The sequence below is a fragment of the Amblyomma maculatum genome, chromosome 10 (assembly GCF_055883805.1).
Source record: "Amblyomma maculatum isolate TAMU_Amacu chromosome 10, ASM5588380v1, whole genome shotgun sequence".
NCBI classification, from domain to species: domain Eukaryota; kingdom Metazoa; phylum Arthropoda; class Arachnida; order Ixodida; family Ixodidae; genus Amblyomma; species Amblyomma maculatum.
This window is the reverse complement of record NC_139353.1, coordinates 131,604,481-131,618,799: the sequence shown is the minus strand read 5'-3', so window position 1 is coordinate 131,618,799 and position 14,319 is coordinate 131,604,481. Positions and strand designations below refer to the sequence as shown.

At 46.5% G+C, this 14,319-nt stretch overlaps 1 protein-coding gene across 1 annotated transcript in view; it reads left to right on the top strand.

Annotated features, from left to right (window-relative positions):
- BBS1 (Bardet-Biedl syndrome 1) overlaps positions 1-14,034 on the top strand; it is a 35,659-nt gene extending 21,625 nt beyond the window's left edge. Inside the window, exons 7-10 of the mRNA XM_084581575.1 lie at positions 3,488-3,712; positions 6,333-6,564; positions 12,516-12,674; positions 13,685-14,034. Coding sequence (XP_084437701.1) covers positions 3,488-3,712; positions 6,333-6,564; positions 12,516-12,674; positions 13,685-14,034 — 966 coding nt within the window. The remainder of the gene's footprint in view (positions 1-3,487; positions 3,713-6,332; positions 6,565-12,515; positions 12,675-13,684) is intronic.
- Positions 14,035-14,319: the final 285 nt, after the last annotated feature.

Sequence of the window (14,319 nt, the reverse complement as noted above, 5' to 3'; positions counted from 1 at the left end):
GGAAGAGCGTCATCGATGGCGGTTCGGAAGAAGTCGTCTGGCAACGAATCAGGAGTCGGATCGGACTGCAGAGCATCAGTGTAGTTGCTGCGGTAGGTCTCGGAGGCGTCCAGGTCAGAGAGAAGGTGGGCTGGTTGAATAGAACCCGGAGATTCCCCACGTAGCAGAGTAATCGGGTGCGGAGACGGATTGTAGATGAGTAGCTTCGTGAAGCCACCGTGAACATCGAGAACAGCAGATGGCAGCGGCAGGTGCTTGCGGTGGATGAAGGATGCAGACGGCGTAAATAAAACACTAACGTCTGACACAGCAGGACACAAAAGAGGCACAAGGGCACAAGCCTCTGGTGCTACGTCGACATCTTCAGCGATGGTGAGCTTTTGAGGACACACTGAACGGTTGTCGTCGGGAAGTGCGTCGCACAGTGCAGAAAATTCTACTTCAGCTCGGGCGCAATCGATCACGGCGTTATGTTTAGACAAGAAGTCCCATCCGAGGATCACGTCGTGGGAACAAGATGACAAAACTACGAACTCGACACTGTACAAAATACCTTCAATGACGACACGCGCTGTACATGCTGCTAAAGGTGCAATTCTCTCTTCACTGGCAGTGCGGAGTGACAAACCGTTAAATGACGTCGTAACTTTTCGTAATCGTCGGCAGAGTTGCTCATGAATCACTGACACTGCAGCACCCGTATCGACCAGCGCATATACGGACAGACCATCGATAGAAATCATTATAACGTTCGTGGGAGAAATATGAGGCCTTGAGCTTTTCGCAGAGTACGCAGTTCTTGCCTCAGGAACCACGGAGCTTAGTTTCCCTCATCAGCAGGGGGTGGTCGCCGGCGCATTGGTGACAGTGACCTGCGACGTGGAGAAGGAGAACGATTGGTCGTGTACGAACGCTGTTCGGCGGCGTATGCAGGAGAAGACGGAGCAGAACGAAGCAGCGGTGGGGAGTACTCCGAAGACGCAGGCTCGGGACGCGCAGCCATGCGGCGACGGCACCGACGGGCCACGTGTCCAGGGCAACCACAGTAGTAACAAATTGGGCGATTGTCAGAAGTACGCCACGGGTTGTAATAGCGCGGAGTCGCAGGATGAAGCGGAGCCGTTTGAGGAAGCGGTGCATGGCGTAGGACAGGCTGCACGGGTGGTAACGGCTCAGGCGGAGGCCGCGCAGCCACTGCCGCGTAGGTCAAAGGGGCTGGGACAGACGGTTGGGTATATTGTAGTGGTGCTCCGACGTATGTCAAAGGAGCGACGGCAGGAGCTTCAGGAAGCGTAGGAAGTGCTTCTGCGACTTGTTCGCGGATGACTTGCTGCAACTTTGGCGCCAAAGAAGAGGAAGCGTCAGGACGATGGGGGGACAGTTGACGGGCAACTTCTCGAATGAACTGCTTGGTTTGTTGCAGCAAGGGGGACTGTTCTGCGTCAGCTGTTAAAGCTGCAAGAGGCTCCTGGTGTGAGAGCGAAGAACGAGTGATTTGACGGCGCTTGCGTAATTCCTCAAAATTTTGGCATGCATTGATGACGTCGACCACGGTTGCTGGGTTTCTGGCCATAAGCATCTGGCACGCGTCATCGTCGATTCCTTGTAAAATATGACTAATCTTGGCCTGTTCTGTCATTGAAGCGTCCACGCGCTTGCAAAGATCTACAACATCTTCAATATAACTCGTAAAGTTTCGCCGGGTAGCTGTGCACGGCGGCGCAAGCGTTGCTCAGCGCGCAGCTTGCGCACTGCAGGCCTACCGAAGATATCGGAAAAAGTAGTCTTGAAAGCAGACCAAGAGGAGATATCGGCCTCGTGGTTGCGGAACCACAGGTTGTCAACGTCCGTCAGGTAGAATATCACGTTATTTAATTTGAGACCGTCGTCCCATTTGTTGTGCGTACTGACCCGCTCATATGATGACAGCCAATCTTCCACGTCGTTGTCGCCGGTTCCGCTGAAGATAGGAGGATCACGCTGGCGCAAAGCTCCAGCGCAAAACACGGCGGATGAGGGGCCGGTTGGACTGGGGGTGGTAGCGTCGGTCATTGCTTGTGTCGGGAGTGTGCGGCTTCGAAGCTCCAGGACGGCAGGAAATCCTGACCTCCACCAAGTGAAAGGGGGTGTTTACTGTCCTTTAACAGGGATAATAGCCCTCTCCAAGTTGCACAAAGAACCACACAAGAGCACAGCCAGTCTAGGCCTTCCACAAGCGAGCTCGAGCAGCGCAGCGGCACTTTGTCGTCCTTATCCTCGTCTTCGTGGTATTCTCGCCTACTTCGTCCTTGTCTTCGTATATCCTCGTGTAGTTCACTACAATATATATATATATATATATATATATATATATATATATATATATATATATATATATATATATATATATAAGAAATGCAAGTAAACGCTCATAAAGTAACGATGTCTTGACGATGCTCAGCAATATTACCGATGGAGCGAAAGAAACTGCGGTTAGAGTCCATTCCCCCAAAAAAGATCTTCGACTTGTTGCCTTGACTACCTCCTGATTTTTATTACAAGCGTATTTTCAAAGTAATGAAGGATGTCATCTTTTCCCAAATAACGTGGTTAATTATTTCTAGCAAATTCTTCCGGCCAAGTCAGCATGGATTTCTTAAGAACGTATCGTGTGATACTCAACTCACACTTGTCACTAACGACATCAGCTGCCAACTGGACCTTGATATACACTGTTCACTGTTTTTAGACTTTGAGAAACTTTTTGATAAAGTTCCCCATAACCGACTTTTATTGAAACTTTTACGGCTAAACGTTAACCACCTAGTCTTTAATCGGCTACATAGCTTTTTAACCGGACGCCATCAGTTTGTTTTTGCAATTAACCACTCCCCCCTCCCCCCTTTGTCTACAGCTATTTCATGATGTACCGCAAGGTTCCATCCTGGGTCCTCTTCTATTCCTCAACATCTTTCAACATTTCTGTGTAAGACAGAAACAACACCGGCCCTGTGTTCGTGCTTTGCCCCTAGTCTCAGCGCTGCTTCTCCCCCCATTTTGGATACCCTTCCCTTCTTTCGCCACCTTCCCCCCGCTCAGGAGGCACAGAGCCTTGTAAACTTCTCTAACTTGTGTTTCCGCTTCCCCTTCTCCCCGTTTTCCTTCTAGACTAATCCCGAGGGTCAGAGCCTAGCAAAATCGTTAACGCCTGTCAGTCCGCTTAGTTGCATGAGTCAGGCTGAAAGTATGCTGCTTTTCTGTGCAGCCTGTTCTGCTTCGTTGACATACAGAGACGCGGCCTGCCAGCTCCCAAGCCAGAAGCAGCCGCTATAATTACTGCTTTCTTGCGCAAATGAGGAGTGCATTTTGCAACACGAGGTGATGCGCAAGTTAATGTAGTAATATTTTTGGACAACGTAGGCGTTTTTGAACAGAATGCCCTTTTTGTTTTTTGCAAATGGTGTTGCCTTGAATTTCCGCCTTTTGCCTTAATTCTTTGTCCGGGCAGGTTCCGGGTGCCACGTGCTGCCTGGACGCGCAGGGCGCTTTCGACGTGGACTTCCACGTGGCCTTGGCCACCCGCGACGATCGGCTGCTGCTGGTGAAGAGGGGCCACAAGGCAGCGCGCCCTCTGGTGGACACTGGTGCGCCCACCGTAGGCCTCTGCCACCTCGAGCCGGGACAGCTGGTAGCCGCCTGCGCCGACAGACGCCTGCGTGCCTACTCGCTCAAGGTGACGGCGTTTGCAGCAGCCGAGTTCGAAGCTCCTCCGTTCTTGTGGTTCACAAAATTTAGAGACAAAGACATTCAATGAAAGAGAGGCCTTTAAAGGATAGAAGGGGGTGACTCTGTGGGGCAAACATTCGTGGTACTCAAGACTAATGCGTCTAAGTTTTGCCATTTGTTATTTTAGTGCTCAGGGAGGCACCAATGTTCCTGATGTGCGTCATTAGAATTGTTTCGTAATGTGTCTGTTGAACCATCTGATGTTTCTCGACGAATTAACAACTCGATCACTCCAGTCTAGAATACGAAATTCGTAAAGAACATTTGTGCTTGCAGCTTAGGTATTTGAATACATATTTTTTAGCAGTTATTGGACATCGTCAAAATCCCGTCAAAATCCCGACATAATAAAGAATTTGGAAACATGATTCCACTTAATAAATCCGGGAGAAGAAATCTGCGGCCAAACATTGCTTAATATTTAAAAGTAGTGCATGTGAAAACTGCTGGAGCATATCATATTCACCCCACTTATCAACTTTCTTGACAGCAATTCGTTTTTCTTTCGTCAGCAAGGCATGATTTCTGCAAGTCATATTCATTTCCTTCACAAGTAGCTTGCATCAACTATGCACTCAATAATTCATTGCTAGCATCCTTTTAGAAGTTTCAAAAGCATTCGATAATGTTTGCCATATGATATGCTTTTGCTTAAATTACTTCACCTAAATATTGACCCCAAATTCTTGAAAAAAGATCGAATGATTTCTTATTTCTCGTTTACAATTTGTCTCCATAACTCCTTTTTTGTTAACTGACATTCTGAATTTCCTCAAGGTCCTGCTTCCTAACTTATATAAGTGAAATCTCGTTTTGCGTGTACTTTAAATGCATTTATTAATCAATGACTAGCATTTTCTGTAAAAACCCCATTGTGGTTGACAGTATATAAAAATAAATAAATAAATAAATAAATAAATAAATAAATAAATAAATAAATAAATAAATAAATAAATAAATAAATAAATAAATAAATAAATAATGATGTTACCATGCTTCAATAAGGCTTTGCGGAAGTTTTTATTGGTGCAATAAACTGCTAACCGAATGAAAGTTTAGCGAATACACTATCATGACTGTAACCTGTACTTATAATCTCCTTACCGCACACTATCTGAGTGACATTGCATTTGAAAGCGTAATCAACAATGTTAATACATTTTTCAGTTGTCTGCGACGTAATGATTTTATTAATTCATAAACATATTAATTCATCTCGTACTGGAACACCCAAATGCCGTGAGAGACTAGCTATGACAACTAATTCACGCCACTTTAGCAGATACACTACAACTCCATTTCATTCTTGCTCATTTTAATCTAGGAGGTTTGTTGTTATTCCACTTTACAAAATATCTTTTAGCATAAATCAATAACATAAAGCGTCGAATTGATCATCCCATAAAGTTATCTAGCTGCTTATGCACAAGAGGTTCTTTATACCACTAATTTGCTTCCCATAATTCTCTAGAATGAAAAGATCATTTCCATCAAACCTCGCAATGTGTTGTCTAGCACTGCATCAGTACTCACAACTTGGCATGCAACAATTATTTTATCTGTTCTTTGGGTAACATTGAACCATATGAGCAATCACTTATGGCGCTGCACTTTCACAATGTTTTCTCTTTGTAAACACCCCCATGAAACGCACGTATGCCGTTCACGCGTCTGTCCGAGCCCTTCATTACCGAGCTCCTCACACATGATTCTTCCGGTTCCGAGCCTAGACAGCTGTTGAAGCGGTTTCGAGAAATTCTTTATCAATTATCGCCAACAACGTCAGCTTTTCCCAGCTCCAGCAAAAGAGCTGAGTAAGGTGGACGAACAAACCCTGAGGCACCTGCTGACATGTGTCCTTCATTAGCAGGGCATTTTGATGATAAGATAGATCGGCGGTGCCCACGCTGTGGGGAGAGTTTTTATATCCACCACATGGTGGGAGCATGTCAGAAAAACTCCACCCTCTTCTCCCCACCCCTCGAGAGGCATGGGAGGCGGCCCTGCTTAGCTGCTCATAGCGAGTCTCAGCGGGCTGTGGCCAAACGGTCAAGGCCGGCAGCTTTGCCCAGTGGGGTCTCTGACTAAGGACTTCACTCATGCAAATGGCCCTCATGTGCTAATGTTTTTCATTAGATGTTTTCACCAACACCATCAGCACCGCACTAAGCCATTGTGGCGCCAATGTTTGCGTCCATTTATTGCGTCCACGGTTTGGCCTCGCCAACATGACATGTGAAGGCTTTCGCATTAATAAGTATTCCGTGGGGCGTGGGATTTGTAAGGCTGTTTTCTCTCATGTAGCATGTTTTGAGAAAATATGAAAAAAAAATGTATCTGTAAAATTATATAAATACACATACTCTCGGTTCGTTGCCTGAACCGACCGTCCGGCCATATTGAATGTTTCCGCATCTACAAAGTAGCACCGGTTTCGCAATGGCACTGTGTTCCTCTCCACTCCGAAGCCTAAACTGCTACAGGTGCCTCAATGGATCAGGTCAGAATTTCACTGATTTGGCAGTTTTTGAAAATAGGGCGTTCTTCATCGACTCCTCCTCCCGTAGGGCCAGTGCCTCTGGAACGTTGCACTGGGCGCGCAGCCCCTGGCGGTGGCCGCTGTCTGCCGGCCTGGCGTGTGCCAATCGGCTGCTGTGGCCCTCTCCGACCGCCGGGTGGTGCTTTACGGTGCGGCTGACGGAGCCCCAATGCATGTGCTCAACACCAGGGACGCCGTGTCGGCCATCCACTTCGGCCGCCTGGGCAGGGAGGACAACGCGCTAGTCATGGTGGGCACCGGTGAGTCTACAATCAAGCAAAATTCATTGAGTTCTATAGGAACGGTACTGTGGATGTTATGAAGGAGAAGCATTTCAAGTGAAGACGGCATACTTCAGAGTTCTACAGAGCCACCCGCTTTCGACGACAGGGCTTTAATTAACTAACGTATCGTCCTGACTCCAACGTTTTTATCTCTTCACAAAGAAGCAGGCTGATTGAAGTCTGGTTTTCCCAGAACGTACGCCAATCCTAATACTAATCGGAAGCGTTGTGATCAATATGGCGCGAAATAAGGTGACGACAAAAACCTTTTGAAAGCTCTTTGCACCACTAAAATGCGATGAGGCGAGAGTCTGTGTTTGAAACGCCGCAGATTTCTGCTTTACTGCCTGGGCTTCTGTTGCTGTGTGATGCGGCGATCGAGGAAGTGCCAAATGAAAGATGCAGCCCGGACGTCTAGATCGGACGCCCGGTGCGGGGTCAGCTACTTATATGCGTGATTCGCTTGGTGATATCATCGGCATGACCGAACGTGACGTCATGATGCCGCAGTTTCGGTAATTAGAAACGACTCGATGCGACGTCATTATGACGTCGTATGCGGTCATGACATCTCGTCCGGCATGACCGATGACGTCACCACTTGATGACGTAACAATCTCGCGTTACCCGCACAATCTTGCGAAGTGTAACACTTCTCGTGGACAAACACTCATGAGTCTATTAAGGCTTTCGCCTTAACACGGGTGGCACTCGCGCGTGTCGAGTGGAGTAAAGTTTTAGCAGCATTGTTCACTACGTTACTTTCGTATTCGTTCTGTGCTCCTCGAGGAACAAGAGGACTAATCTGAAATGACCAGTCAAGACAGATTTGTCAGCCGCAGACTCATATGTCGTTGTCCGAACGGGAACGTGGCGATACTGGAGACTAGACTGGAGTAGAACTTATAGAAGAAATCTGTTGAGAATAAAAGAAACTTTTGGACACCTACGCTCCGTTTTAAGAACTTGAAGCGTTAGCAGTCTGTGCGCTGTGCTTAAAATACAAAGCGGTGCAATTTATATTGCTAACTCGCGCCACGTGTTTGGGCAGTCGCGTATGCTCTAAAGAACGGTCGTAGCCTAAAAGCGGTAAAGATGAAAATAGGCATAGGCAAAAATCAGATGTGCGCACTGGAGGACAAGGCAGGCAATGTCGCTAACATGGACAAGATAATTAAGGTAGCCTAGGAGTTCTCCACGCACCTCTACAGTAGCCATAGTAGTCAGGAGAAGAATGAAATTGGCTGTAATAAAGAGCAATCACACGTTCCGCTAGTAACGAAGAACTGGTTAACAAAACCTTAGAAGCTATGAAAAGGGGGAAAGCAGCTAGGGAGGATCAGATAACTACAGATTTGTTGAAGGACGGAGAGGATATCGTGCTAAAAAAGCTGGCCATCTTTATACTCAATGCCTGATGAAATCGAAAGTACCGGAATCAAGGAAGGACGCTAACATTATCCTAATTCATAAAGGGACGCTAAGAACTTGAAAAATTACAGATCCATCAGCTTACTGTCCGTTACGTACAACGTATGTACTAAGGCAATCGCTAATAGGATCAGGTCAAACTTAGACTTTAATTAACCAAAGCATCAAGCAGGATTTCGGAAAGAGTACGCTACCATCAATCGCATCCACACTATCAACCAGGTAATAGAAATGTACTCGAATAGGAACCAGCCCCTATACCTAGCATTCATTGAATACGAGAAAGCATTTGACCCGATCGAAACCTCAGCAGTCATGCAGGCATTGCGAGATTAGGGTGTAGGTATAAGCGAAAGTACTGGAAGATATATATACTATCTCTCATCAACCATATAGTTCCGCATAAAGAAAAATATAAGCTTCTAATTAAGATAGGTGTTAGACAAGGAGACACGATCTCCCCAGTTGTATGTACAGCTTGCTTAAAAGGTGTATTCAAAGACATACAATGAGAGCTGTAAGGCATCAGGGTGGATGGAGAATATCTGAGTAATGTGCGATTCGCTGATGACATTGCCTTGTTAAGTAACTCAGGGGAGCACTCGCAACTAAATTGATCGAAAGACGTTTTTTAAGAGCCCTGAGTCAGATTAATGATCTTGACAGGAGAAGCAGAAAGATAGGCCTACAATTAATATGAAAAGACTAAGGTAACGTTGAAAAGCCTGGGAAAAGAAGAGAAGTTTCAATTAGGTAGCGAAGCGCTTGAGGCGCCCGGCAAATATGTCTACTAAAGGCGGGTAGTGAACGCAGATCCGGACCACGAAAGGGAAATAACTAGGAGAATTGGATTGGGATGGAGCGCATTTGGAAGGTACTAAATCATTATGACTAGCAGATTACCGGTATCACTCAAGAGGAAAGCGTATAACAGTTGCATCCTACCGATACTCGCCTATGGGACTGAAAGATGGAGTTAACGAAAAGGGTTCTACTTAAGTTGAGGACAATGCAGAGGGCTATGGAACAACTAATGGTAGGTGTAACGTTATGAGATAGGCAACGTGCAGAGTGGGCCACGGAAATAGCACTCAAGTTACTGACATTCTAGTTGAAGTTAATCAGAAGAAATGAGTATAGGCATGACATGTAGTGCGAAAAGAGGACTACTGATGGCCTCCAAGGGTAACTAATTGAGTTCCAAGGAAAGGTAAGCGTAACAGGTGGCGGCAGAAAGTTAGGTTGGCGGATGAGGTTAGGAAATTCGCAGGGGTAAAGTGGATGCAGCTAGCACAGACTGGGTAAATCGGAGGAAAATCGAAGAGGCCTTCGCCTTGCAGTGGGTATAGTCCGGGTGATGATGATTGTGATGATGATGATGCACATAAAATTGCGTAGGGTTCTTGTGGCCGCCTAATGCCAGTGCTATGATGCCACTAGAAATGGCGGCATGCACTTTGCCACTGGACTAATTGTTGCTTTCGTAAATGTCGCCTTTCTAGTTACATGTACTTTTCTTAGAGTACAGCCGTAAGATGCCCCTTTACATGCAAGGCCACAGGACATATATCTGCAAATTCCACTTGTTTTCGGCGCGTACAGGGATATCTTGCATGGTGTACTAAAACCATTGATTATATTTTTATAGATTGCTGCAATGGAATTGCTTATTGGGATATCCTGAAAGGTAGTATAATAAAGGATGTCTTTAAAACCGCATGACATCCGTTTTTTCCATTTGAAAGTGAAGAAGGCGTGCCCTATGATATTCTTATGCTACTAATCTTGCATGCAATGGGGAAAACTCATATTGCTATATCCTACGCAGAGGTTGACGTGAGTGCAGTGAAGATAACTTTATTGAATGTGTCGCGTATATTCGTGATGTGTTAAATGAGCAATATGACTAGCCTGTGTGGTTCATTACGTTGAAAGACCTCATGGCGTTGAGGAGCTTTTAACTCTCACGCGCCAATCGAACCATGTGACGCATTTTAAACACGAGTGTGTGTATAATGCGAGCTCAAAGTTGAACTGGTAATAAAGAACAATTATCTTGCATAGCATAGTTGGCAATGCGGCTGGTCCGCATCCTGAGGGCGTAGGTTCATACTGCACCAGCCAAAAGACGAGACACAGCAAAGAGGAGGACAGGACAAGGCTGGACTATCAACTGAATGTTTATTGATAAGAAGAAAATAACGAAGACTCCTTCCGAAAAGCTCGCGCACAACCCAACCGGTGGAATGGCAGGAAATTGGGAAGAAGATGATGAAGAAGAAAATTCAAAGCCAATTCCAAGTCAAGGCCTAACTAACGACTTTTCTAATAGATGAAATTCCTTACAATGAAAGCTAACCGACGCCTTAGCCACACACTTGTCCTCGGCTTTAGCAATGTAAAATGCTTCAATCAACTCTTTGCAGAGTTGATTACCATTGCTGTAAACTACACCCGTATTATTGAAGTCAGGCGCACAAAGGGACGGGTCATGCTCCGACTTACACTCTCGGGATTGCACATGTAGCGCAAGATTAGAACTCGTCTTCCCTCCCAGAGAATTGGAATGCTCCGTCAGGCGCACATTTAGACATCTGCTTGTCTGCCCGTAGTAGCACCGGCCACAATTCAGCGGAACGTGGTAGACCGCATTCTTTTTCAGGTGGTGAACTTTTTCTTATGTGACACTGCACAACGAAAACTATCACGAGGTACACTGTCGAGCCCCTTTCTAACTCTAGCGCACAAGGCTCTTATCTTGTTTCTCGCTGTAAATACAACGTCAACGTCGTACCTTGCCGCCAGTTTCTTAGGTCGGTGAGAAACGCCGTGGAGGTAAGGTATGGCAGCCACCTGTTTTCGCCGCGTCGCCACACCAACAGCTCCCTGCACCGTTTTACTCTTCCTCAATCGTGTTAAAACACGTTCTGACAGACGAGCGAGATGGACAGTTGTAAAGCCTGCCGCCAACAACTTCGAAATTTGTTATGAAAAAGCATCTTCGACACGGTGATGGCAAGATTTACGTAATGCGGACTTGATGCATGCGACCGCCAACCCATTCTTTACCAACCTCGAGTGGTCCGATTCAAAGCTAAGCAGAGGCTTCCCTGACCTGGGGCTGTAGCTCCAACACACGTGATTGTCTTCAAAGCACAAGTCCAAATCCAGAAACTGTATATGATGATCTTTAGGAAACTCATACGTAAAAGACAGACCCTGACCTTGCTCTTTGAACATTCGTAACACATCTTGCGCCAAGCTATCGAAACCATCCCTATCCAAGAAAATAAGGTAGTCATCAAAGTAGCGAAACGCTACTATACCGATGGCATCGAAACCTGGCTTCAATGCGGTATCAACTTTAGACAGAAAAATGTCGCTGAGCACAGGAGCGACCTGCGACCCAATGCATACCCCTGACTTCTGGATGTACGTACTGCCTTGCCAACAGACGAAAGTGGAACTAAGGTAAAAGGATAACAGCTCCAAGAAACTAGCAACCGATATACCGCACGCATTAATGAATGCCAGTTCATCATTATCAACAGTGATGAAGTCTTGCACACACCTCAGAAGTCCGTCCTGCGGCAAAGAATAATATAAGTCCTCCACATCAATGCTCATTGCAGAGCACCTACCCGGATTTCTGTCCATTAAAAATTCTAGCACCTTAGAAGAACTCGGAATCAAAAATGGGTCCTTAACTTTTAACATCTTTAGATGTTTCTTCAAAAATCCCGAAATCTCGTACTGCCATGCTCGACGTTCTGAAACAATGGTCCTGAAAGGTATGTCCGTCTTGTGCGTCTTCGCCGAGAAGAAAACATCCAAGTTGGCGTCGGTAGCTGCCTTCACCCTCGAACTTAAAGCCTTCAGGTTGTGATCGTCTAACCAAGCGATAGCTTGCTGCCTGTAAGACGATGGCTTCGCTTTCACCTTCTTAAAATTCTTTGCGATCGTGGCCGAGGCTTTTTCAGAGAAACAGCTGGCAAGGTACAACGACAAATAAGGTTCAAAACCGGGCGCTTTCTTGGAATTTTTCTTTACGCGAAATTGCTGTTATAAAGTTGAAATATTTGTGACGTGCAGGAACTGTTATGTTGCACTTGATGCGATGTTCTAATCAAGTTCATTTCACGCATGACATCACATTCATAACGAGAGCGCTGTGGGCTGTTTAAACTTGCCGCTCGAAATCATGTGGCTGTGACGTCATGGCCCTGTCAACCAATCAGGATGATTTGCTCTTGGCTACCAATGATGAAACCGGGTTTTTTAATCTCAATTGGGTTTTCTGCGACACGGGACACTTATGCTGCCATTTAAAACAGTGACAAACCGAAGGAAGCTGTGTTGAGGTGGCATAGTGGGAGTTATGGTGTCTTGTCCTCAGGGCAGGAGTGCGCGTGTTTGTTGTGTTTTCAATATCACAGAGTATTGAAGGTGAGCAGCGTATGGTGATATCAGGCAACTGAACTGCACCTCGGTCGCAGCGGGCAGCCTGACGGTGCTGATTCTGCGGCGCAACGCCCAGCTCCTGGAGTCCTCCCGTGAGGCCTCTACTGCACCTGTGGGCGGCCCCCGCTGGAGTCTACCAAAGAAGACCAAGCTCTTTGTGGACCAGACCATGCGGGAGAGGGAGCACTCGGTCGGTGAGTGAAGTCGGTCGGCATGATGCCTCACCCCGTTCTTTTTTGACCACTTTCAATAAAATAAATTTAGATTCCACCGCGCAAAACTGGGACATTTGAAGAGCGACAAAACGAAAGCGCTGGTTATCCAGTGAACGGTTACTGCAAACACGCTATTATACCGGGCGAAGAAGGTAGAAAACAACTTTAGGGTAATATGGAATTCACTAAAAGTAGCAGTGGCACATAATGGTATCACCTTAAAACGTGCGCCATGAAACATGAAAATCAGATGCCCGTGTTGGCTTTCTTATTCGTGGGACTTAACCGACCAGGCGAACTCTTGGTGCGATGAGTGTGTGCTACGGTAGTGCATTTCAGAGCCCCCTTCGACGAATTGTTTCTTTATTTTCATCTATCAAATGAAACAAGCACAATTGATTTATGAGGTTTGTTACAGAACGTACGTTACATGCATCATGCACTAGCACCGATATGCACTGATAGCTTTGGTTTCGCCTCGTTTTTTTGTATATGGTTGCACGAGAGCTATACGAATGAGTTTCCATTATAGGACTGTGAAAGGCGTCTGCTATTCTGCCATCATGGAATGTTTCTTGCATTCAACGCCAGCTGCCGCTTGGGCTGGTTAATTCGTGAAGAAATCGCTTTGACGGATGCTTTATAAGCTTTAAACGAGGTGACTATGCCAATATTTTCATTCCTAATGTATATTTTATGTTATAAACGTAAAAATTTGTTCATTGAGTCCGCTTTTCACTTTCGTAGTTTGCGAAGCGAGCAATTGTCGTAGTCTTCTCAGCGAATGCTATCATAAATTTGGTATCTCGACTTTATGGGCAAGCGCTGAGTTTGATCTTCATTTTACTGACGGCTGGTGTTCTTATGTTACGTACACTCCAAATATTTATGCTTCGCGCTTCTCTACTTTACGTTCTAAACAAACGTTTCGCCTTGTCGACATTTCGTACTCAGTACACTTAGACCAAGCTGTCGGTTCTCTGCTGCAGCCATGCACCGGGGCTTCCTGCGGGACCTCCTACGACTGCGGCTGACGGCGGCGCGCCAGTACCACCGTGCCGTGCTGGGCGCCACGGCGCCGGTGCGCAGCGCTGATGCGGCCGATTGCGGCGCCGTGCTGCTCGAGCTGTCGGCACAGGTGCAGGGATTGGGACCCCAGCTGGCGGTGCACGTGCGCCTGCAGGCTTCACGGCCTCTCAGCAGGCTCACCATGATCGTCCACGGCGGAGACCAGTACCGGCTGCAGAAGCCCACCACGCAGGCTGAGTATCCCCCTATCGTTGACTGCGGTCGAGCTCTGAGAAGGGGCTTAGTGTGCGAGAGAAGAACGTGCTTTTGACCAGGATGGTATTTCAATGAAGGTTGATATTACCACAAAGTAGGATGAACATGAATGTGAAAAACAGGTCTTCCGGAATTGAGTTTGTTTATATGAAAGGAAACGCACAGTATCGGCCACGCTTTCTCCGTGGAAACCTGAACCGTGCCGTAAGCGGAGGGCGGAAGGTTGGAGTGAAAGTAGAAAAAGGGAAAGAGGTGTCATAGCGGAGGATTACGGAGTAATTTCGACCACCTGGGGATCTTCGGCGTGCCCTGACATTATTTTAACGTCCTTTCCTCCTGT